The sequence below is a fragment of the Lepisma saccharinum genome, chromosome 21 (assembly GCF_977018435.1).
Source record: "Lepisma saccharinum chromosome 21, izLepSacc3.1, whole genome shotgun sequence".
Taxonomy (NCBI): Eukaryota; Metazoa; Arthropoda; class Insecta; order Zygentoma; family Lepismatidae; genus Lepisma; species Lepisma saccharinum.
Genome location: NC_139249.1, coordinates 38,557,452 through 38,583,704, shown reverse-complemented (window position 1 = coordinate 38,583,704; position 26,253 = coordinate 38,557,452). Strand labels below are relative to the sequence as shown.

Sequence of the window (26,253 nt, the reverse complement as noted above, 5' to 3'; positions counted from 1 at the left end):
TATAAAGTAAATTGCTTTGCAATTTCAATAAATTTTAGATAAATCGATTTACAACGTGTGTTTTCGATATGCTTTATTAACTTATACATTCTCATACAGCATCTAGATCTCATTGATGGTATAATTGAAAAACTACATATTGTTTGTATGTGTAGCAAATATATTTCACATTTACCTGACTTAACAGTACATGTGGAACTATTAGATTTTGTCCCGTAATTACACTAAAGTTGCTCACATAATACGTTTCACTCATATGCAATCCTGTAACCTGAAGAATACAATCGAGTTAACAAAATGTATGGTGAACATTTCTCATTATATACTAGATTTACTATTAGCCAGTGATGTGCGTCTACGCGTAAACAACGATAGTCTACATTCTACACGTAGACTATTTTATACACGTAGATTACGTAATCTATGTAAACATGGCGAAAGGTGATAACTTAGCAAAGGGCGCCGTGGAATTAAAAGAAAATTATACTGCGTATCAGTTGCTGATGTGTGAAGAGAACTTATCATACTCTTTCTTCTAAATTCGAACAATTTCTCACCTTGGAAGAAACCTAATATAGAAAATATTCAAGTGTTTTATGGGAAAAGACTAATTTTGCCTCACGACTGCCATCTGTTGTTTCTTTTGTATACTATTTATCTTCTTCCACAGTTGATGAGAGAAGAGAAGAGAAATTTTGTTGTAAATAGGATTCTTTTCAGTTTGTTAGGAACCAATATAGTTGAAAAATGTCACTTTATTTTTATGAAACCCTTGAAAATTAATTTTAATGCACTTTAGATTGTCTACGTAGTCTATGTAAACTATAACCCAATGTAATCTACGCGTAGATTACGTGTAGACAACGCATGTAGACGTAAACTTATAGTCTACGGCTCATCACTGCTATTAGCACATGCCTTTATGTGAAATTCTTGTTCTTGTGATATTTTTGTATATTTGAGTATTCATAGCAATTATATGAAGTAGTTCAAACAATGGAATATGCTCTTCTCGACACAACAGTGTGTGAAACTGTGTTGTTTTTGTCCCCACTATCACTTAGGATGCAGAATATGCTATGTTTATTACGATAAAGATAAAGGGTTAACAATGAGTGAAATTTAGATTTCAATAATGTTAAACACTTAAGTTACGAATGTCTAATACCACTTTTCTTGTACACATTGAGTCTATTTCAGTATTGGCGTATGTAGCCTGCTATCTATAAATGATTGGTACATTAACAAAGTCAAGAATTTGCGGATGTATATATATATATATATATATATATATATATATATATATATAATGCGACCAAGTTCTGAAATCTATATTTAAGGTTCAGCAAATATATGTTACATAAAGACTAATATATCGGATCGATTTAAATAGCTTGTTTGTGCTGGATTGTGGAGCTGACTGTGCTAAATATAGGTGCTATTGCGTGTTGCCGACGTCTTGCATGAATGTTTGTATGTCGGAGATTTTTCTATACTTAGACGGCAGCTTCTGGAAGCAGTCGCTTAAAGGGTAACTTGTGTCGCTAACCAAAATCCCCACAACTTGCTTGTCGCACACAAGAGGGGCGCCAAAATCCGTCTGAAAGATATAAATAGATTATTAGTATTGCTAACGCCTTTTATTTTTATCTCTCGAATGAATACTTACTATGTAACGATACCAAGGATTAAGACGATACTTTATTGTAAATTTATGTTCGGCCATGAGTTCTGAGAGATATTAAATTTCAGATACAGCGTTAAAGTTTAATAAACACCAGTGTCAAACACAGAAATAGTATATGTAAAATTAATGTGTACAAATATTGAGACATAGCACAAATGGAAAATATGTACAAGATTTTTTTTATATAATACATTGCTTTTCTGGCCTTTGTAGCGACATCTGGCTGATAGACGACGTTACTTGGGAGTGTAACTCAGAGGGGTGTTAATGATGTGGATAGACACTAGCTTTCCTCATATTCATAAACATTTATTCTAATATCTTAGCCTAAGGATTACATATAGTGCACTCTTAACGTCAGTTGATTATGTATATCAAATTACTGACTTAGAAGTGTAATCTAAGGCGCCATCAACAGACAAATAAGGTCTATCATACCTTTTAGTCTAGCCACAAGCAACGATCTGTCGATAGGTCAGTAGTTTTCCGTGACACGGATGCTCAGGAACAACAGGATATTTATTTTATGTTTTAAGGGTTTCTTATAGAATTCTCTGTCTACTTGTCTATACTGTGTCTCAACCTTAAAAGTCAGTATGGAAGTAAATGGAGTACTTCCCTCTCTCTCTAATACACGAGTTTTGCCAATAGCTCTGTCCTTCTCTACCACGGCTGCGTTGCCAGATGTTACAAAATTTACAAAATGTAAAAGTCAAAATTTTAAAACAGTGAAATCATTATCCTGTAGAGTTTTTTATGCTCTATTTACTGACGGCATTATATAACTGTCATAAAGTAATGTGATCTGAATTTTTCATAATTATGCAATTTTGCAAAACGCTTAATTTTTTCTAGTAAATACTTCAAAAGCCATAATTGTCAATCCGCTTGAACAACTTCACCAGTTTTTTTTTCCTACGGGATCTATGATGTTTGTAGATATGATATTCTACGCCTGAGTGAATTAGTTTGCTTACGAGGAGAGTTGTATATGTATATATACATGGGATATTTTGTATAAATCATCAGACCGTAACACGAAAAAGTTGTTTAGCGAGAAACTTTTCGGTTTGTCTCGATACACATGCAGACCAAGCGAGAAAAGTCTTGACCATTGTTTCAAGTTATTTTTAGAATGCATTGTTACTCCACATCACCGTTTTTTTATTCCGCAATCGTAGTTTGTTTATGCGGGCTGTCTCAAATTCATTGTGCGCCACCAAGGTTACAATTCAGTTGCAGGCAGGTGCCCCTGTTCGTAGGAAGTGTAGTGTGCTTTATTTTCCGTAAATAATATATCTTAATGTTTGTTTTTGCATTTATTTAATTCTGTTTATGTAAAGGGTACAACATTCAACGAAAGAAGTAACAATAGATGCTTGTATTACACATATAATACAAATGTAAAATGGTAAATAGTTACGTCGAAATATAAACATTTACATGCAAATCTTGAGGTAACTATAGTTTTTTTTCCAAAATGTATGAAATACATAGATTTTGATGACTTCCTATACGATATTAAGGAAGTAAATTTGTCGCAATCATTAGCGATTAACAGCGACTCGATGCGACCGTTTGTTGATCTGGCAACGCCGCGCTCCATTTAACCCATACTGACTTTTAAGGTTGAGACGCTCTATAGTTGCCCTAAGTCATACTTTTCAAAATTGGCGTCCTTAGAATGTTCCACCGTGTGACCTTCCTAGAGTTTCCTTATCACTGTAACTATTTTCGCCTAAGTTAATTTATTGGCACGTGGACTCACTAGGTCAGTTGGCAAGTTTGCAGCTTTGTTGGCAGCTGCCAGGCAAGGCCAATGCAATATTAGAATTAGAATTAGAATTAGAAATTCTTCATTCATGGGCGAAGTTCAGCCTGTGGCTGCCCTACCACTTAACCCGCAAAATCTAGTATTATACAATAAAACAAACAAAATACAATTACTACTATAACATAAGAATTCCATTACATTTTCACTTCTAAATATTTCAGTAATTAACACTCTAAAAAGATAAAAACAATTTTACTCATTCACACACATCAAAGTAATTATGAATTATAATTATGCATTCAGAGTGCATATATTTAAGTTACTACTTTTTCTCATTATTTGAATAAGTAAACTCATGATAATAATAGTCCTAATAATGAGCTACAAATACTCAAACTTACAGAGCATTGCCATTGGTCTTCCTTAGGCTTTGCACAAATGTACAATGAACTGTCCGTTACATTGCACTGTTCTGTATCCACAACCACGACGTCAGTTTTCAGCAGGCACTCTGAAGCCTCGTAGACAGGTCCCTGGAATAGCAAGCTACGTCACAGACTACTCACAATCAAAGGAAATATCAATTGCTTGAAGCGAAAAAAGGAACAAATCAAAAGGTACATTGCTAAATTGAAATGTGAGAGATTTTGAATTAAAACAAAATGCAGGGGGCGTGCGGTGACATTTGGTGTCATTTGGTGTCACTTGGTGTCAGGCAAACGACTGATTTTGATTCGATTTATTATAGTTGTTATGATGACATTACAATACACATGAGAGTTCGTACCTGCAGTACAAAGTATTTAAAAGCGTTAAGAATTTTTACGATTTAATGGTGGTTATTCCTGTTGGATAATGTAATAATTGGTCTTCTGTAAGTTAAATATTTCGTTCTTAAATTGTAGACACCGACAGTATTAAATATATTCAGAGGCAACAAATTTAAAATACATTTGGGTCAGCCAAGTTTATGCAGAAGTAGCTATGTGTAAATATGTATAATGTCTGTCCATCTATGTCAATTTGGGGGGGGCAGAAATTGCCTCGCCCCCCTAAAGTACCTCCATGTAAAATCACCGGCAATAAAAATGGGACGCCTATACTCTGTCCCAGCTAACTGTGGAGCAGGCGAACGAAAACATGTTTCTGCGCAAGTAGTGACGCGGGACGGCTCCACCAATGAACACGCGAGAGGGAACGGTGTTGCGTGAAGGAGGGAAAGTGACTGCAGTTACCAGCCTTTGAGCAGCGTGTATAGCTTCAATCTGGCCACTCTATTTCCCCCGCGCTATGAGCGACCTTGCTCCACAGTTAGGTGGGACAGGGTATAGATTCTGAAATGCTCGTTTCCCGGCAAGGCGTTATGCGTGTTGTCTAACTCTACGGCGGTGGTAGAAGTTGCCATTCAAAGTTTACTATTGAAATCCACTTCTGTTCCAGAGATAACTGAGACAGGGTATAGACAAGGGGCAAACGCGATCAGATCTCGTGGACGGAGACCCAGTAGAGTCATGGGCGTCGGAAAGGGGGGGGGGTCGAATGGGTCGGTGGACCCCCCTGGAAATTGGCATTGAAAGATACAAGAAAGTCGAAAGTTTGTTACTATTATTGTTAAGAACAGAAATAAAGTTCATTTAGTTAGTATTCGAACAGAATAATCAAAGTAAAAATGCATTGGATGGAAAACATTGAGTGAAAAATACAGGTATAAGGTTATATTCTACCATTTCATCCAAACAACAAATGGTTTTACAGTTTTCAAACCTCTAAGAATTACAGTTGTAGGTGAGAGGTCACACAACAATCCGTATGAAAAAAAATCCCACTAACATTTAAAGCCCCTTTCTTGAACGAGATGTGTAAAAGTTAATATCAAAATGTATTTCAGCATAAAATGCAAAAGAAAAAATGGAAAATGGTTTTATTATTATTATTATTATTTCGAATAAGATTTATTTGTGTTAGTTTATAATCATGCCCGACCGCCCCTTGCAAGAATTACTGGCGACGTCCATGAGAATGACTGAAATATATAAGCAACCGACGCTTGGTCCCGTCTCTCCTTAGCGCACGCTAATGACAAAATTAAATGTAAGCAAAATGTTGTGACGTGGCAATACATACGTGTTTCGTTGATCCCCAACCGATGACCTGGCAATTGATGTAGCTCGAATCTTCAAATGGCATCGCACCTATTCTTTCCATGGTGACAACGGCAACGATTTTCAAAGGTACCAATAACGACAAGGGAGTCACGAATTTTGTGATTTTAAACGAACGTCGCACCTGAAATTATAAAACACCCAACGTTAGTAAGGATTATACTTCAGAAGATTTTTTCCCTTGTATAGTTCTCTCGACTGGGTGGTCTGTTTACTGGAAAACCTTGTCAGCTATCACGTGAGCGTTTCCACCCACTGACAGCGAGCCTGTAGTCGAGGGTATATGGCGGTATATACCCTCTGGTTAATATTATTCATTATTTATTTATTTGTCTCTTATTTATTTGTGGCGGAGATTAAGGCTCATGCCTTTTCTTACACTCAACCACATACATAAAGTTCATAATATAGAACACATTCATAAATGGATTCATATACAGACATTGAAAAAAACGATCACACATATACCTTTCATGTCAAACCAACAGTAGTAAAAATATGTAGAATTCAATTAAATACATAAAACATATATATACACACATGTACACACACTCATACATAGGTTTATATACATAACAGGCCACTACAAAAAAAATCACTCCATGAAACTTTCTCTTAATCTTCTTTTGAAGATACCTATGGAAATTGATTTTCTCATTTCATGTGAAAGTGCATTCCAGTCCCCTACAGTAAAAGAGTTACTAAAAAAATCAGTTTTGTGAGTTTTAATTGTCAGAAGATTGGAATTTTGGGATCTTGTGTGTGATAACTCTGAGTTTCCTAAGGGAAGCAATCTGTCTGTGAGATATAAAGGACTTCCTGTATAAAGTAACTTATATAGCAACACTAGTTTTCTGTACCTCCGTTTTTCTTTCATTTTAATCCAGCCTAATTTATTATAATATTCAGTTAAGTGGTCATACTTCTTAAGGTTTAATATATATCTTATTCATGAGTTCTGAATTTTTTGAATTCTCATTGCCAGCATTTCATTAGAATCAGCATATACACTATCGCAATAGTCAAGATGTGAGAGGACCAAAGCTTGTACAAGTCGTTCTTTAATAACAGGCGGAAGAATTTTTCTTGATTTGTATAATACATGTAAGGAGGCATAGGGATTTTAAGGTGCAGCACCTTCCCAAGAATATAGTTATTTTCATACGGATTGTTTGAGATATGTATTTTAGGACATGAAATCAAGTAAAATGAACAAACCTTGTTTGCAATATTATGTGAGATTAGCGCATATAATTCTCTTCCTCCCCCCCTCCCCCGCACTTTGATGCTTCAGCACCTTCTCTATTTCTTTTCTTTCATGTTGTGTTAAAAAAAATGGATAGAAAAAAATAAATGATTTTCACTCTTCTTGAGCAGCTACATAAAATCCTAGTCTCATTTTGTAGACCAGAACGAGAGATATATAATGGTATAATACAATCATTGCAGCCAAAATAGTTCCCAAGATAATGTAGCAAAAACTCGCGGGAGAAAACACAGGTCTTGAGTAATATGGGATATACCTTTTGTTATGAAACCAATATAGAAGTTTGACATAACATGACTTGAGATTTCAAAGTATCGAGTTTGAGTTGGTGTTCTAAGTCCACTTTGTGCACAGTAAGGCTAATCGGGACTGGCCCTAAAGTTTAAAGTGGGATCCGAACCACTACGTGCCTCCACCGGGTATCGAACCCTTGATTACAAGGCGACGACGGGGAGGCCCTCGAAGTATCGAGTAAGTCCATTCGGACTGTAAAGGCTTATATGGTTAAATGCTTCAAGAGAGCTGTGTTGTACTTCCGTTTTAAAAACGGAGAGAACGAAAAAAAGATAATTGTTCCTTCTTCTGTTATTTTTCACTGTTAATATAATTAGCAGCATTAATACAGTTTTAACAGTATATTACAAAAGTAATGTCAAGAAAAAAGAAAATACAATAGCATGCTGTACTACAGGGTGCGGCACGTAAAACCAGCCCTCTGTAATCCCGATGTAATTGCTTTGCTAATGAACATGTAAAACATCTAAATGAACATGTCAACAGAAGATGGCGTTGCATGAGTTACTAATTCTGTTTCTCACCAACAGGTGGCTTGTGAACACGTGGTCGAGTGAAAGCAGTTGAGAATCAGGCCTTGTTGGGTGAAGCCGTGATAATGCCGTATTTGATTCCTGAGCGTGTTGCAATTGTTGAAGCTTTTGTGCGCACCGGATCCTTTGTGCAAATAAGGAAGTTGTTTCAGGAGAAATTTCCAGGACGTCCTGTCCCAGCAAAACGCACAATACAGGATTTGATTGGGAAATGGAGGCGTACAGGATCTGTTGCAAATGCTCCCAGGGACAGACGATCATCTGTCTGCACACCTGAATTACGGAGGCAGGTGCAGAACATAATGGCGAGAAGTCCTCGTAAATCAACGAGGAAATTAAGTCAACAGGTTCCAGCTAGTGAGCGAAGTTGTAGACGTGTGTTAAGGGCGCTGAAGTTAAAACCTTACCGGATAAGTGTAGTGCAACAACTGAGGGAGCTTGACCCGGGGAAAAGGGTGGATTTTTGTTCATGGCTATTGACGAATGTTGCCAGTGGTGTTTTGGATCCATTGATGCTCCTCATGAGTGACGAGGCGTGCTTTCACCTGTCGGGATACGTAAATTCCCAAAACAATCGCTATTGGTCGTCACAGAATCCACACGTAATCCACGAGCAGCCGTTGCATGACGAAAAGATTGGTGTTTGGTGTGCCATTTCCGCACAACGCGTTATGGGGCCCATATTTTTTGAAACCACAGTAGACAGTAACGTGTATTTGGCAATTCTGGAAGAGTTTTATGAACAATTGACAGAAGAGGAGCGTCAGTTCTGTTACTTTCAGCAGGACGGATCAACAAGCCACACATCAAATGCTTCACTATCCCGTGTGCATGAAATGTTTACTCCAGAGAGGACAATTAGCAAAGGCCTGTGGCCTCCTCGGTCACCCAACTTATCAACTTGTGACTTTTACTTGTGGGGAATGTTAAAGGGGAAAGTATTCGAAACAAATCCATACACAATTGAAGAACTCAAGACCTCCATCCAGAATATCATGAACAGCATCACCACTCAAGAATTAACAAAGGTGTACATGAATCTCCTGAAGCGTGCTCAGACGTGTGTTGAAGTGGGTGGAGGACACTTTCAGCATCTATTGTGAAGGTGAGAAATCTTAACACACAACATTAAATTTCATTTGGTGTATTGCTTTTGTTTGATTTTGTTTTAATTTCACTTAATCATTCAAATTGTTCATCTAATGATATCTTATGATGGGACGGGCTGGTTTTAAGTGCCGCACCCTGTATAATCCATAACATACTACAGCAGCCTGTGCAATCATTAAAATACAAGTTTCATTTTATTTCTGTTTTGTTTTAAAAATGCCTTCTCTATTATAATATCTCTCGTATGTCAATTGCATATAATCACTATTCTAACATGAACATTTTTTGTGGTAAAGTTCATTGATTTCAGCCATTTTAATGGAAACATACTATCCAAAATTAATGGAAACATGGCCTCCACTTAAATTTTCACGAAACTTAGCGTCTACCCTGTGACAGTTTTGAGACTGCAACACTAACTGGCATGAGCGCTGGAGATAGCACGTGATTTGTTCTCTACCAACCAGAGATTGCCGTTTGTTTGCGAGGAACATTTGAACATTTGGTTGCCACGTTCACAGCGGAGGGGAGGGAAGGGCGACATACTCGTAGGGAGTATATATTTGAAACGATTAGCAGAAACGGTCCGCAGACAACAGACCGCTCAGTGGCGGGAATTGTACCAGAAGAAATACCGAAGTGAAAAAAGACAAGTGGCACGCGACATAGACCTTTCGCCGGAATAGCATGTGACATTGTACTGCAAACTGCAGCTACTTCCACCTCGAGCATGGAAAAAGTATTCATTAAACATAACACGACGAACAGCAGACACGACGTAGGCTTGGATCCCGGGTTCGAATCCTAGCCTGGGCATGGATGTTTGTGAGTGTCAATTCATGAATTTCATCACATCATCACTCATCCCCATCTTTTCAAATTGGCCAAAAGTGGCACAAAAAGCGAAGTAAAGTAAAGCAAATCAAAAACCACGCGGGCTTGATTAAATACGGGGCCCTTCGAGTGACTTCCAAGCGATGGGTCACTTCTATGTATGGTGACCATAATATTTTGACACAAAAACTGGACATCCCAAGGACAACAGTTTACCCCCTCCCCCCTTTTCATGAAAAATATGTTAGACCTAATTATATTTCTTTTTATTATTAACGTATTGTTATTAATTAAAGGATGGATCGCATAAATGATACATCACAGATAATAAATAAAATATGATCTCCCGTTGTCGAAAGGTATTAATTATTATAACCTTGGTATGATTTATAACGCATTTTCATTCTTTCTGATAACCCTTTGATGTTAGTGCCATGCTGAAGTTGAGTAACGATAGAAGTATTTCGCAGAAGAACCAATCATCTTGAGTCAGATTAATTCTTTATAAATCGTTTATAATTCGCCCCGAAAACCTTATCCCACATATCAGACACATAACTCTAGATTTTTCTTTTGAGTTTGTGTCAAGTCGCAGGAAATTTAAATTCTTTTTGCAATCCCGTAAAGAAACTGCATGCTTATTTTGCTATACAAATAACGGAACACATACAAAACAATGCATCTTTTTAGCATGAAATGTGTCTGAAAGTTTGGACTTGGTTTTCAATATAACTCGTAGACTTTTATAAAACTGGACAAATAGTGGCTTTTTAATAATATGGACCGGGACACGCCTCTGAAATGGGACTGTCTCGGTTAAAACGGGACGCATGGTCATCCTACTTCCCTACTTCTACAGCGTATTACAGTAGTGTAAAATAGCGTCGTTTCAAGGCCGACAGCCGTAAAGGACGAAGTACATGGCCAACAGAGTCTTCGGACCTAACAGCGTGTAGAACTAATTTTTTTATGTGGTGGGTTTGTGAAAGCTTCCGCCTCCCCTATCACGAAGCATAAAAAGACACTACATATGCTAACCAAGGTAGTCTATATTTCAGTAAAAAAAAACAACATCAACAAAAAACACTTAAGTACGTGACGTTTCAACTCTTCATCAGGGTCATCCTCAGATAGAGGGTTGAAACGTCACGTTGTTAGGTATTTCTTTCACTGATATAAAGACTGCCTTGGTCAGCATATGTAGTGCTTTCTTCTGTCATGGAAACAAGGCTTGATCACGTGTCTTGGTCGTGTTACCATTGAAGCATGGAAGAATTGAAAACCAGAATTACAGACGCAGGTCAACAGGAACACGGGAACACGTTAGCCAAGGCCTGGGATGGAACTGATTTCAGGCGGGATGTGTGCCGTGTTGACGCCTGATGTCCCAAAGAACACCTGTAATATTTTACATGAAACTTACACAGATACTGAAACGGTTCTTTCAAACCACATATCCGCGCACCAATTCATTTAATAACTTATATAATCTGATAAGCAAGGAGCTAATTTGTAAATACGCTGCATGTTTTAAGAAATCAGATACCTGCGTAATGGGAAATCAGTAGTACAGTCAACGGCGAAGATAATAGTAGGCAAATTGTCCATCATTATTTTCATTACTCTTCATTCCACATCCTGTGTTGTTTTAAGGAATGAACTTCTGTTGATCCAAAGCAGATGTTGTCCTCTGCCTATTGACGTTGTTACTTCAATTCATGATCATCACATTGTGGAAAACGGACTGAATTAAGATGGCGATGGACAATTTGCCTACTATTTCTTTTGCTGTTGGGTGTACTAGCCTTTATAACCCCGATATCCAAATTTTCTTGGTCCCAGAAGAACTTCGAAGCGAGGCGTCTCTGTTCGCAGATGTTCTTCTCATAATATCTGTTAGGGTAGAGATTCCCTGCCACCAGCGTTGCATTCAGTTCAGGAGCTGAAGAGAATCTGAAATAAGATTTATAAACAGAAAGCGGATTTATATGTACCAAACAAAAATGTCAATATACAGAGTGTTCAAAAATAATGTTTACACTCTTTGATCGTTAATAAGAGAGAAACTATTAGAGATGGCTTGATTGGAGTTCTTGTATTTTAAGCTGAAATGTCTACGTTGAGTGTGTGTGAGCGCCTACATGAATTCTGTTGTTTTTAGTCCCGTCACAGTCTACTAGCGTAGACAAAATAGCAGAAGTGAGCAACATTTCTTTCGAGGAACGTAAGAAATGTCGAATATCCACCCAGATCTCTCTATCTATCACCGTTACTCTACCTGTGGGAAACTGTGAAGAAGAATGTGGCCACATAGCCATGAACACTGGATGGCATGAGATATGCCATTGAGGCTACCCGTGCTCTCCTTACCGTGGAAACCACATGTGCTGTTTGTCAATCTCTTAAGTGTTGCAGACGATGAATTTCAGCCAATGGAAGTCATTTATAACATCTATAACTTTAAGGTATGTGACACTAAAAAACGTTCATACGTGCTGGTAATAGTGCTCCTGTTATTATCGTTCAAAGAGTGTAAACACTATTTTTGGACACTCTGTATACTTAGTTATTTTATTCAATATGTAAAATTAAATACGGATTTGCGAAAAGTGGCAATTTTCATTAAGGAAGTGGTACCCCTAGGTAAATAAAATCCATTAGCTTTACAAGACATTAATTCTAATGCAAAATTCAAATTCAAATTGTTCTCTATTTTCTGTTTCCAAAACAATAGATTACCAAACTTTCTATTAATCTTCGCCTGTTGTTCCTAAGACAGACTTATATGGACTGAAACTGAGTTTAATATCGTATGACGTAATGGGAGTATATTTGAAATACGCAATGAAAAGCTTGAACTTGCATTCTCTATTGTTAACAAGAATGTTAAAGTAACAGATACATTGTCTGTTGTCAAGATACAAAATAAAGAAAGAACCAAACGAACATAATACGGATGAACGGAAAAACTTTAGTATTTAACACACGAAAGAAAAATGTAGTAACAGCATGAATATGGGAATATACAGTAAAACCTCGTTAATCCGGACTAATGGGGGATACGTTGATAGGTTTAACGAAAGTCCGGATTAACTGAAATAACCTAAAAGAACAGTAGAAAGTGCATTAAAACTCTGTTTATAGCAACAAAACACGTTTATTATGGTGTATTTAAAGGGCATAAGCCTCAATACACTATACAGTACAGTACAAAGTCTGCGGGAAACAGAATTTCATCAGTGGTTGACTGCCTTTTCTTTGGGAAGTTCTTTCGTTGACTTCTAGCCACATGTAAACCTTGCATTCTGCTTCCTTTCTTTTTTTTGGGCACTTTGCCTGTCCGAATTAAGCGAAGTCCGGACTAACGAGGTTTTACTATATGTCGGAAAATGATTGAAAATATGAAAATTATATGTAAAAATAACTAAAATATGTAGAATAAGAACTAAAAGTTATTACATGTACAGGCACGTCGTCAGGGACTCGGTGAGGTGAAACCCCCCGGAAATTCTACAAATATCTAATTTAAATAGTGTACAGTGGTAATTAAATTTACCTCCTTAGCAGGATTAAACATACTGTATAATAAGTTGTAATATACTGAAATATTCATCTTCAGGGTTTCTACCAACATTATTTCGCCTCAGATGTCGGCTAATGATAAGAGATGATCCACGCCCGAAATAAAATTCTGGCTACCGGTACATGTAGAAATAGTGTTTCTAGCTTACATGCTAAAATTCGCAAAGATACAGTGTTTTATGAGTCATGTAAAGATATGTGTTTACATACAAATCAGCTCACTGTTTATAAATATAGCTGCATTTCTATACTACGGAAGAAAGATGACACTAGCCAACTTTAAAATGGTCCGACCTCAACCTTACTGTAGGCCGAAAGACTAGACAAGATATTTAAAACACACTATAATTCAACTATGGATTAATCGATTAATCATTGAGCAAAATTACGGCCCCCTGTCGGAGTGGTTCATTCCGCGGCGAGGTTAGGTAGAGAGCAGACGTGTCTAGCGAGCGCTCCCCGAACATTCGTCAAGTAGACTAGAATCAACACGCGGAATTTACTTTCTACAGACAGGTGAATATATTAACAGCAGAGCGAGAAGCTCTGTAGCAGTGAAGTTAAGTGAACGTATGTAATTTCTCAAAAGGTTAAACACTTTGCAATTTTCTTTTGCAAGAGTGCAGCAAAGGCCGAGCACGCTTGCATTCACGAATGGCTGAGAGATGTAGTGAAATTGCGCGTTGCGGATGTCTTGAGTATTGAAGTAGACTTCGTAAAACACCAAGTGTTTGTTAAAGTAAGCACAGAGCAATTTTGCCAGGAAGTAATAGCACGTAGTACGGGAACTTTCGTATTCTCAGACGACACGGGAGAATATGATATTCCAGTACAGAGAGCAGACAAACCTGTTACAATCGTTCGTATTCATCTAGTTCCTATGGAATTACCAGAAAGTGCTATAACAACTGAAATGTCTAAATACGGTATAGTACAAACGGTACGAGATTAAGTGTATTCCACCTCTCGCCCCTTTCCTGTGAGAACAGGCAGGAAGATAGTCCGCATTGTTCTACAAAAAACAGCGCCTTCTTATATAATGTTAAATGAAGAGCGTTATTGTACTACGTATGAAGGGCAACCCAAACTTTGTTTTAGATGTGGTGCTCAGGATCACCTTCAGCACGAGTGTCAGCATAGAGTGGCAAGGTCGACACGTACTACAGGATACGCTACAGCTGTGGAAAATACACTCCCGAGTTCTTCACACCCTTATATGGAATCAACTGTTCAAGACAAGAACACCAGTACCGTTATATCGACAGGCCACTCCAGATGACCACAAGGAACAACAGGAACAGATGATAGTCGCTGAAGACAACGAACCAAAGGCAAGTACTATGATTCCTAACCATCCACAATTAAAACAGCAAGAAGATAGTGCAAGTGATTGTATCAAGGCAATTGTGCATGAAAGTGCAAGTGGGAATGAATCTATAGTTCTCACTGCCCTATCAGAAATTCCGAATTAAGACTCCCAAACCCCTACAAGTTCGAAGTTTACAGATGCAGAATTTCCAGAAGCTACCCCAAAAAAACCCGCTCCCGAGCAGCCAGGAAAGAGAGGAAAAATGCTATAGACCGTATGACCTTACGCCCGAAGAAACAGAAAAAAGGATGAAGAGCTGAGTACAAAAACGGAAGTACAGCTTAAGTCCAAGAATGAAAAATCTATTCAAGCAACCCCTTCTTTAGGAAAAGATATACAAGATCCAGAATTAAAAGGTGCAAGCACAGACAAATCAGGTGATACAGTTATGCATAATAATTCCGATTCAGCTTACGACGATGAGCTGTGAAGACCTTGTCAAGTGTTATAATTGGGCAAAATTGCAAAGCATCAAAATGAACCATTCTAAATGTTTTGTTTAAAATCGACCCTTACCTTTATCATGTACACATTTACCTTTGCGACTATCAACCTCAACAAATTACGAAGTCCGAATAAATTAATAGCGCTACATGATTTTTAAACACAGTCAGATATTGATATCGCCTTCTTACAAGAAGTAGGAATAGACCATTTTTCACTTCTGGCAAGAGCTGGTTAGACGTAGATCACCTAATAAAACCTTAACAGAATGGTGGGAATTCATTGTAAAACCAATATTTCGTTATATTAGTAAAATGTATAGTGTTAAAAAAAAGTAGAGATCTCAGAAACATGTACAATTTTTACTATGCTGTGTTACATGATTTAAATAGTTCCGCATTACAAGGAAATGTAAATTTTGTCTTCCATTAATGAAATTAAATCATAATTACTCTCTATACACCGAAAAAAGAGAAGCATTGTTAAAATTAAAAGTAAAGAGTTACCCTTGGATAATGACGAAGAGGCCAATTTATATCATCTTCTCCATGAACATAGACACGTTAAAAGTCACATTATAACAGAGATAACGAATGCTACAGGAGTGATTACAAATAATTCCAGAATAACTCAGAGTACATTTTTACAATATTATTCAGATTTAATGGGTCAAGCTCATAATCCCATAGCATCAGATTGGGACTTTCTGAACCAAGTAACAGAAAGACTAACAGAGGATGAATGAAAAGAACTTAGAAAACCTTTCACGAAAATCGAAGTTAGAAATGCAGTTTTCAAGGCGCCCAGAAATAAATCAACGGCAGAGGATGGCTTGCCTTCAGATTTTTATCAAACATTTTGGAATCTCCTTGGAGATTTTTTCACGCAATGGGTCAACGAAGTTTTACTAAGTGGGAAATTCGGGTCTTCCAGTCGCACAGGAAAAGTCGTATTCATTCAAAAAAAAAAAAAAGCAAAACCCAAATTGGTGACTGAATACCGTCCGATTACAATTTTAAGTAGTGATATTAAGATTATCAGCAGATGTATCAACATCCGGCTCATTTCTTATCTGCCTAAATTAATAGGGGACATACAATATGCATGTCACCCGCAAAGAACGCTTCACCATTTATTACAAACTATACGTGATCTTATTATTACGACACAAAATCAGCAAACTAATACAGCAATTTTATCTTAAGATTTTTCTCAGGCTAACGATAAGTCAGTCACAAATATATGTACAGTGTGTTAAAGACTTTCGGTTTCGGTGATACCTTCATAAAATGGATACAAATTTTGTATAGCTACATCATCTTAAAATTAAAAATTAATGGGTGTCTTACGAAAGAATTTCAAATGAAAAGAGGTATTTTACAAAGAAGCCCACTCAGTAATACCTTATATGTAATAACATTGGCTCCTTTCCTAAAAAGATTACAAGAAATAAATGAAGGCATTTCAGTCATGTCCAAAACGATCCAAGTTAGTAGTTACATGGACGACATTACTTTATTTTTGAATAGTGAAAGGGATTTGGAAAATGCACAAAAGTACTTGAAATATTTTGAAAATGTGTCCGGTGCAAAGCTAAACCTGAACAAAACTTTTTTGTTGCCTTTAGGAGTCAACATTTTTTTTAGTGAAATCAATAGTGTACGTGTCGTACAACAAGTGAAAATCTTAGGCATACATTTTTCTACAAATATCAGAGACACCAACGAGTTTATTAGTCGGTTAGTTACCGATAAACTGATATATACTTTGCGTGCAAACCACTCAGGTTTCTGTGTTTGAAATAACGTGTGAGATACGTAAACATTTATGCCTTACCTAAGTTTTGGTACATATCCAAGACATTGACCTTGTCAGCGAAGCACATCACAAGGGTGAAACAACAGGTAGGAACTTTCCTTTGGCATGACTCAGTGTTTCGCGTAGCCATGAGCAAGCTTTACCTCCCAGAAAGGAGGGGAGGTATGAACCTGAAGAGTGTGGTGCTACAATCACAAGCATTATTAATAAAAAATGTCGGGACGCGCTAGCAAGCGGCGTGGAACCACCCACTCTGGTAGCGACGTGCTGTTGCCGGATTGACCTACTTCAGGATTTTCGCAAGCCCACAGAAACACGTGTAGGATTAAACATCTGGTTAAACAGTAAACAACGGGACACTTCCATTGTTCTCATTCCGACTCTGTTCGTATTTGAATGAACAACGTTAACTTCTGTGCGTGAGCGGGCGTTCATGTGTGTGTTTGTAAGTAAGAGTTGTTTGGATAAATTGTACTGCAATGTCGGAAAGAAGAAAGAAAGTAATTGGTACACAGGGAAGAGAAATGATTTTGAACGTACGGGAGTATTTTGAAAGGGAACGTGAAAACAATGGACCTCTATTACCTGTTGCACAGGTTGTTAAAAGAACAGCAAATGCTACCGGGGTTAATAAGTGCACTGTTTCTAGGATAACATCAGAGAAGTTTGGGAAGTCTGGCAAGGAGGAAAATGAACTTCGAACTCCAGGAAAACACCGAGAAAGGCCGAAACCAGTGACAAATCTAGACACGTTTGACTTTGACGCAATTCGTGCACACATTTACCAGTATTACGCTCGCGGTGAAATCCCAAATAGGAAAAAGTTAGTGAATTCGTTAAAAGAAGCAGGATTGTTCCGTGGAGAGAAGACATCGCTTTCAATTGTTCTTCGCGCACTTAATTTTAAGTATAAAAAATTCAATGGGAGGAAAATACTGATGGAGCGACAAGACATTGTTATTTGGCGCTGCCGGTTTCTTCGTAAAATGATTAATGTCGACTTTAACAATGTCATATTCACAGACGAAACCTGGGTGAACACAAATCATGGCAATCCACGAATATGGACTGATGGCAGTGCTTCGTCTTCCGTGAAACAACCTCTCGGTAAAGGGGGCCGTATTATTGTGTGTCATGCTGTCTCGGTTCACGGGTTTGTGGAAGGAGCTTTGTGGGCGTTTCAATCCAGGAAAAAAAGTGACTACCACGAAGAAATGGACGCTGAGGGTTACATTTCTTGGTTTGTAGACAAACTGCTGCCAAATATTCCTCCCGGTCAGACAATAATCATTGGCAATGCGCCACACCATTCAACACAAGTCGACAAGCCCCTCACGATGTCATCCCGCAAAGCTGATATCATAACCTGGCTGGAACGCCTTAACGTAGCATGCGATATGAGCATGAGGAAGGCTGAACTACTGCAGCTCCTTATGTTACACAAACCCCAGTTCCCCATATATCGAATAGACAAGCTTGCAGAAGAAGCGGGACATACGGTGGTCCGTCTCCCGCCTTATCATTGTATGTACAATGCAATCGAGCGTGTTAACGAAACGAAGTTGTACGTAATTTGTATAGCAGTGGGTTAAGAAAATTATTTATTTTACTTTTATTTTTATGATTAATAAGTAGATCCTATTTGTTTATACGTAATTTGCCCTAATTTTCAAGAAATACATTTCATTTGTACGTTCTGAAGGTTCAACAATCACGGCGTGACAAAGAAGGCAAAGAGAGGCGGCATGAAATCAAAGGAGAACGATTTGCCACAGTTGTTCATAACACAAGACGCATTTTCTTTTGTTGGTAATTGTGATACGATACAACATTAAGTAAAAAGATGCCGGTAGCTGATGCTTGCAATGTACCATAATAGAAACACGACAAAGGTTCTTTCATTGAAGATTTTCGGTTGCTGTGCAGAGCAGGAAGATAAAATGTTTCATGCTTGCCAGAATGTAAAATTCACACTGGAAGATAACGTCAACCTACAAGAAACTTCAGATTCAAACTTCTAGATTCGTTAAATTATCACTTTACGATAGAAATAACATATATTAGCATACTGATACGTACGTTCTTAATTTCGCGTGACGTTTTTTTACCGAGCTTGCCAACAGCTGACTAGCCTGTCCGTGTGTTTGTGCTAACGTGGCAACGTAGAAACCCCCCAGCCACATGGCAGCCAACGAGGAGACAGAATTTGGTCACGTTCTGCCGTTCTGCGTTCTGATTGCACGCCGCTTCTTATCGCGTCCGTACAGTAAGTTAAAGTGGTCTTGCAACGATTTATTCTACTATTGACTCAACCACGCAACAAATAATCTTAACCTTGTTAAACGATGTACCATTAACAGCACCACTGGATATCAAAATTATTCCCAGAGAATTATTTTTCTATATTGACATTGTAATCCATGCATTTTATAGATCTGTACAACATAATTATGACATTCCTTCTGTTAAACGTATTTACCGAGAGCAACTTAGTGCATTCAGAACACCAGTCCGCCTTGAAAGAGAAAATCCAAAATGTAATTGGACACAAATTTGGAATAATGTAACGGCAAAACATTTAACGAATAAGGCTATATCGATTTGGTACAAATTGATCCAACGAGTACTTGTAACAGCAAACCGATGTTATAAATATGGCTTTAGTAATTCTCCAAATTGTTATAATAGTCACGTCCCAGATTCGATCACTCACAAGATCACAGAATGCAAAAAAACAGCCCTATCTTGGCCTAAATTAAGAATAATGCTCAGTAGAATTTGTCGTACTTCACCAAACGAAGTACAAGCCAAAGATATTAACTTACCAGAGTTTCATTTTTATCAAAGCAGTTCAATGGTTAATCGCACAATATCTCATGTTTTTATTTCCTACAGGAAATAATTATAATTAATTGGACTTTCGATTAACTCTCATACAGGAACATGACAATATGTTTCCAGCTTACAGAAAATTAATTATGCCAATTTTTTAAATGTAATATATGTGTAATACACTTTGTAATACTTTTGTAACCATTTCTTGCACTTATATGCTTTGAAAGGGAAATAAAATAATAATAAAAAAAGAGTGGTTAGCACATCGCGCTACTACGCCAGGGGTCCCGGGTTCGAATCCTGGCCTGAACATGGATCTTTGTGAGTGTCCATTCATCAATTTGATCATGTCATCACTCATCTCCATCTTCGCAAATTAGCCAAAAGTGGCACAAAAAGCGAAGTAAAATATAGCAAATAAAAATAAATTAAATTAAGCAAAATTAAGTCGTACTTTAGGTTGATGTGGAGAAGTCATGTTGAACTGTATAAAATTTCATTGTACACCTCATGACCGACCATTCGCGTAAAAAAGTTTTGATCCAAAATTTAATGTTATTATACCATAATAGATGGAGTCTTCATAGACATACTATTTAAAAACAAATTTGAGCATTAAAAAGTTCTAGGAGCTCGTAACGCACAACTTACTAAAATAATACTTTACTTCACATTGCACTTACGTCGAGAAGTGATTCAGACAGTAGCCGCTTGTCATGACCCATGAGCGCGTTAAGAGTATCCCAGTGCACGCATGGCTACCCCTCGGAGTAAAATGTAGTGAAACCTGGAAAACAACGAAAAAATATATTTAACATGAAGAGTGACGACAGATGGGTAGTAAGAATGGGGAAGGAGGAACTATGTGGACTTATGTGGGACAACTGATAGATTAGGAATAGGGCCTCCCCGATGGCGCAGTGGTAGCGTTCTGGCCTTGTAATTAAGGGGTCCCGGGTTCGATACCCGGTGGAGGCACAAGTTGTTCGGATCCCACTTTAAACTGTAGGTCCAGTCCCGATTAGCCTTACTGTGCATAAAGTGGACTTAAAAAACAACAAATCAATCGATAGATGAGGATTGGTCTGGGATAAGAGAACTGAAGCAAATGCCGCCTATGTGGTGACCGAAATTCACAATCTCCTAATAGTGGAGAAGAGACGAAAATTTCTTAGGGAAATAAATTACTCTAACGTAGAGAGGATAACGAAAACCGTTATTAGGAAGGAGAGACCTATGATTAGAGATAGGCTAAGGAATCAGGGAGCTTTGCTACATTATGTCTAGAGCAAAGAAGGTAAGGGTGGAGAATGAAAATGAGGGAAAGTGAACAAAGTGAAGAGGAAACAAGACAATGAGAAGGAAGAGATATGGAAATACGAAGTATTTTTTTCCTTGTACGGTATGTACAATCACGGACACTTATGGGTTGTAATAATGGAACAGTTACAACCCAGAAATGTCCATGACTGTACAACTGTAGAGGTCATACTTGAAAGAAATTCTATTCTATCCTAGTTTGGAATGTTGGTTTTTACTCAAAAAAGTAAATCAGTCAATTTGAAAAGTAACATTACTCTACAGTTACCTTTACTTCAAAAGTATGGAACATTTTTTGTACATTGTTTATTATGACGAAGAACGCCGCAGATTTTGGCAAAGCAGGAGCAGGATTACCAAGCAGCCGATTGCACCACCCACGCAGCCTTCGATCCCTTACGAGCGAAAATCTCTTCTTGGTAGAACAGTACTCGTTACGTGACAAAAATAACGGAGTTACAGTTAGTCATTCTGAAAAGTAACTAAGTTTCTGCTGTTACTCCAAGAAAGTAACTATTATTTCTAAGTCCTGGTATTAACTAACTACATTGAAACACTCACCACATATGGCGCTTTTCCTAGCTGCATAGGTGTTCCGGCCAACACAACAGAAGTCGGCTGATACTGGTCCACATCCTGCTCGCAAGTCAAGCGACACAAATCGATGGAAAATCCTGCAGTTGAGAAACTAACGTTTAATGGGCTGGTCAGGGAAAGTCAATTGCAGATGGCAGCACGATAGTTGCATCCTTGCGTTTCAGCCAGGCAACTGTTATCTACTACATGGGGAATTCTATGCTGGGTGTGTTGTTGTTATATTAAATTACATGCTAGATTTAATTTTAACTTGAAAATGGTGAAAGATAATGCTTTAAAACCAGAATTTCATACATGTTGATAGACAACAGTAAGGAAAATATCGGCACTCAAAAAATTTGCACAGTATTTGTTTAAGTCGCTTATTTATTTTACATTACTCGACATGGTTAGTAAAAATGGTCCTCTGTTTTATCTATGGAGAAGTATACTACCTAAAAAACTTGCAATAGTAACTTGCAGAGTTAGGAGGAAATAGCCACAACTTCACCAAAGCATTTGATTTACACTCTTACACTCTTAAGAACGTTGGAACAGTGCTTTGGTTTGTCTATTTTTTATTATTTATTTCCTTGCGATGATTTTCAACTGTAGGGTGGCGCATATTGTACCTACCAATAGAAGCTGGCAACCCTGTCGGAACGCAGGTGCGCATGCGCAGAAGTTTCCCATGCTTAGGCAGATGCAAGTCTCGCAATTAGTCTGGCATGGAACGTTGGCTGGTTCAGACCAGTGTTGCCAGATGAAGGGAAATTTCCCTTTTGCAGGGAAATTCGGACTGAAATTTTAGCCAAAAGGGAAAAGGGAATTTTGATGAAAAATACCACAATTGCAGGGAAATTTTAACGTCATCTGACTACGTTATTACAGTTTATGTTAAATTCGTATTTCACATCCACATTTTTATGTTATTATTATTATTATTATTTTGGTATTCCTATTTGTTTCTGCTCCTTTAAGTTCATTGTACGTTGCTTTTATGCATCTTTGGATAAATAGTAACGATGAGGATTAACGATTAAATGGATTCCTGACCAGGATTCAAACCTGGGACATCTGGTCAGGAAGTGATGAAACTGAAATGAGATTTTTTTTTTAAATATTTTTTTATTCAAACGAATAACGAATTCAACGGAATACTTAAATACGTACTACTACTGCTTCCACCACCACCACTAATAATGCTGCTGCTGCTACTAATACTACTACTACTACTACTAGTACTCCTAATTATTATTATTATTATTATTATATAATTTGCTTAGGCGAAGGGAACAATTGGTCCAAAGAGGGAAATTTTGCCCCTGGAAAGGGAAATTGTGCCCTCATATTGGGGCAACACTGGTTCAGACACGAATTGTGGCAGTAGAGGCGTTCATCTGAACGGGTCCTATTCAGGAGACGCAGGAGACACTGCGACGAAGGCCCAATGAGGGTCGCCATCAACCAGTGCCAGAGCGTCACAACATGATACGATGGGTCACACAATAGAGAGCCAATGGCAGCGTGCAGAAACAGAAGTCTTCAGGTCAAAGGAGGCGGATTCTCTGGCGCCCTGATGCTTCCCAGTGTAGTACCTGCTGCGTCTCCTTAATGGGACCCGTTCGGATGGACTCTATTGCCACGATTCGTGTCTGAACCAGCCAGCGTTCCATGGCAGACTAATTGCGAGACTTGCAGCTGCCTAAGCATGGGAAACTTCTGCGCATGCGCACCTGCGTTCCGACAGGGTTGCCAACTTCTATTGGTAGATACAATATGCGCCACCCTGTACTTTGAAATTGTAACAATGAGGATGAATTATGAACTGATTAGGCAAGTAATCGGATCAGCTCAGATCCATATTTCCCCAATGTCGTAGTGATTACGTCGTCGCCCTGTAATCAGGTTCCGTACCCGGTGGAGATGCATTGTGGTTTCGATCCTACTTGAAACTGCAGGTCAAGTCCCGATTAGCCTATCTGTGCATAAATTAGACTTTGAAAAACTCAAACCCATGCTTTACCCGGGATTTACAACTAACGACTTAACATGTTTAGTAATGTAAATTTTATGGTTAATTTATAACTTGTATACATTACCTTGACTGTTGTGTATTAGAATTAGTAAAATCGTTGTGCATAGTACCAGCGATAGTTTCATTGTCGTTCTCTGGAATTTCTGAAAGAAGAAGTAGACGAAATGCAATTGTGAAGGGTGTGAAACGGAGACATAAAAAAAAATGATATCATAATAATAAGCTTGATAGTAATGCCTACACATTTTAAATTCAAAACTTTTATGGCGACATGGTAAAGTAACCTACCAGTTACAATATAAGATTGTGCATGCGTATAGAGAATCTTTGAATCAGTTTGACACCATGCGAGTAGAGGAGAAGGTAGGTCTAAATATGGGCGAAGGTTTAAATATGGGTTTTGGAGTTATCAGCGCTCCCGGGTGCTGCAGCCTGGCAGAGGCTATGGGAACTGGTTATCTGTCAATGACAAAGGTTGCGGCGCAAATTCGCAAGAGAAAGTGCAGGTTAGTTTCGGCCTTGGACGCTGTTATAGGATTGCGACCTCCGAAAACTTTTTGCAGGTATGTTTTATCTCAGCTTTTTCTGAATTCTCATCTGCTTTGTATAAGTTATGATATTAACGGGACATAAAACAAATGTGGGCTTTTATAATGCCATGATTTGTTTCTGAAATATGAACCACAGAGAGCGAAAATAAATTGAAGAAGAAAAAAAGCGTGTTGGTCTAAATATGGGCTATGACATGAGGTCTAATGCTGAGATTACATTTTGAACAAATATTTGGATGTTTTTCTTAATTTCGATTTTTCTCATTCCGCGTGATTTTCAAAACAACAGATTATTCATAAATATGAATTGTATAATGTTTTAGCGATAGATGACTGTTTTTTATTATTTTAATTGCTTTTTGTGATATTGCCACTAGTAGCCCATATTTAGATCACAATTTTGAAATACATCATTTTACCATTTTTTGGAAATTGTTTTTTTTAAAAAAAAACATGGAGACTTTCTATACTTTAGCATGCTATTACATTTAAGTATATATTTCATAGATATGCATTTTTAAGGCAGGTACTCGATATATATTTTTTTTCCTCCTCCCATATTTAGATCTTTTCCTCTATTTGTTTCTAATTTCCATTTCCACGCGGGAACATGTAACGGCCGCCGGCCCCCATAGCGGAATGGTTAGCACATCATCAAATTCATCACATCATCAGCCATCGCGTTCTTCGCAAATTAGCCAAAAGTGGCCCAAAAGGCAAAGTGAAATAAAGCAAATCAATGAAAAAACAGGTAACGGGCGGGAGGGAACGTACAAGTGCAATATTGTCTATTACCGATTTTTTAAATTTCGCTTCAATTTTTGACACTCTAGGCTAATCGCGAAGATGATCATGGAAGTACAATCACAAACACTAATGGACAGGGCACAACATAAAACCCACAGAGGTGCTAGCTGTGTGTCCATACGCCAGAGCCTAGTTAGTCTGCAATCCACGGTGTACTACGTAAGTTAACATTTGGGTGTCGTGCCTTCATAAAAAGTACCCTACAATGTTTTCTATTGGTATAATATACATGATAACTAAAAAGTCGCTTTCCCCGATATAGTATTCGAAATAGTAATTTCACATTATATACGCACTACATAGACAAAAGAGTCTACATTAAACTTTTATAAAACTTTGTTACGTCAGTGTGACGCTTCTATCTACCTGTGTGTCTACCCACAAACGTTATCTGCTTATTTAGAAATTAGTAGTTGATTTGGGACACATACCTCACTAAAATATATGTATTTGTTTATTGAAAAACTTCAGATACAGTACAAATGGCCATTTTACCCTAAAACCGTCAACAATGGAAAAAGCGAAAGAAGAAATAGAAATGCGTCAACGATTTGATATTATTTAGCAGCATTTATTCTGGTAGAAGACCAAAAAGCATACTCGAAGGAAAATACATCAACTTATGATTGGTGGAAAGTCTGTGAGGTTCAGTAAAGTTATTTTTATCTGTAGTAACATCATAAACGAGACTATTGTAAATACAATGAACGGAGAGCATAAAAAATAATTCATTACTTCGTCAGCGTGTTGTATACTTACATCATTTTAAATCCTCGTTGTTAATACTCAAATTATATTAACATTGCGTTTATGCACTATAAGTAAATAAATCGGAAAGTCTAGTATATGCTCAACAAGACAGTTCTCAATATCGTAAAGAGCTTATTTTTTACAAAGGTTGATTTTTCGAACAACTCAATTCAATAACAGTAAAGATAAAATATAATTGAATGTTGTCTGTGTCTTAATCAACTCATGCTACAGTGTTATTCTATTTCCGTAACAACATCTCAAATTATTTATGAAACATGTTCATTATGTTTGGAACAATTGGATAAATCACAAGCAAAGAAAACAGCGTCTAACTTGAAACACAGAAGATATGAACTAACCTCTAACTGACTGGCTGAATTTGGTGCTTGACTTTTCAGTAAGAATTACATGCAAAGAATTAACGTAGGACTAATATGTACAATGTAAGTCACTCCATGTATTTCGTTACTTTGTGCTACTTGACGTGCGATTAATTTTC

At 37.6% G+C, this 26,253-nt stretch overlaps 2 protein-coding genes across 3 annotated transcripts in view; one reads left to right on the top strand and one right to left on the bottom strand.

The window, feature by feature from the left end:
- Positions 1 to 1,301: 1,301 nt before the first annotated feature.
- LOC146004245 (snake venom serine protease rhinocerase 5-like) lies at positions 1,302 to 26,253 on the bottom strand. Of its 2 annotated transcripts, none has more exons than XM_083142927.1 (8): positions 26,114 to 26,253; positions 23,708 to 23,786; positions 21,591 to 21,703; positions 20,393 to 20,496; positions 11,467 to 11,614; positions 5,586 to 5,747; positions 3,863 to 3,994; positions 1,302 to 1,600 (listed from the first exon to the last, which is right to left on the bottom strand). In XM_083142927.1, exons 2-8 carry the CDS (start codon positions 23,766 to 23,768, stop codon positions 1,439 to 1,441), a joined length of 882 nt encoding a protein of 293 aa, XP_082999053.1. In that variant the 5' UTR covers positions 23,769 to 23,786; positions 26,114 to 26,253; the 3' UTR covers positions 1,302 to 1,438. The 2 variants fall into 2 exon arrangements, with proteins under 2 accessions (XP_082999053.1, XP_082999052.1); XM_083142926.1 differs by lacking the exon at positions 26,114 to 26,253 and adding an exon at positions 25,761 to 25,916.
- LOC146004244 (granzyme B-like) overlaps positions 26,043 to 26,253 on the top strand; it is a 49,321-nt gene continuing 49,110 nt past the window's right edge. The window contains exon 1 of the mRNA XM_083142924.1: positions 26,043 to 26,197. Within this exon, the coding sequence (XP_082999050.1) occupies positions 26,163 to 26,197 (35 nt within the window). The 5' untranslated portion in view covers positions 26,043 to 26,162. The remainder of the gene's footprint in view (positions 26,198 to 26,253) is intronic.

Coding starts and splice junctions, on each gene's coding strand:
- LOC146004245 (XM_083142927.1), bottom strand. CDS start 23,768: ATGAAACTATCGCTGGTACTATGCACAACGATTTTACTAATTCTAATA. Junction 5,748..11,466: donor TGGATATCGGGGTTATAAAG/GCTAGTACACCC, acceptor TTATAATTTCAG/GTGCGACGTTCGTTTAAAAT. Junction 1,601..3,862: donor AAGACCAATGGCAATGCTCT/GTAAGTTTGAGT, acceptor TATATCTTTCAG/ACGGATTTTGGCGCCCCTCT.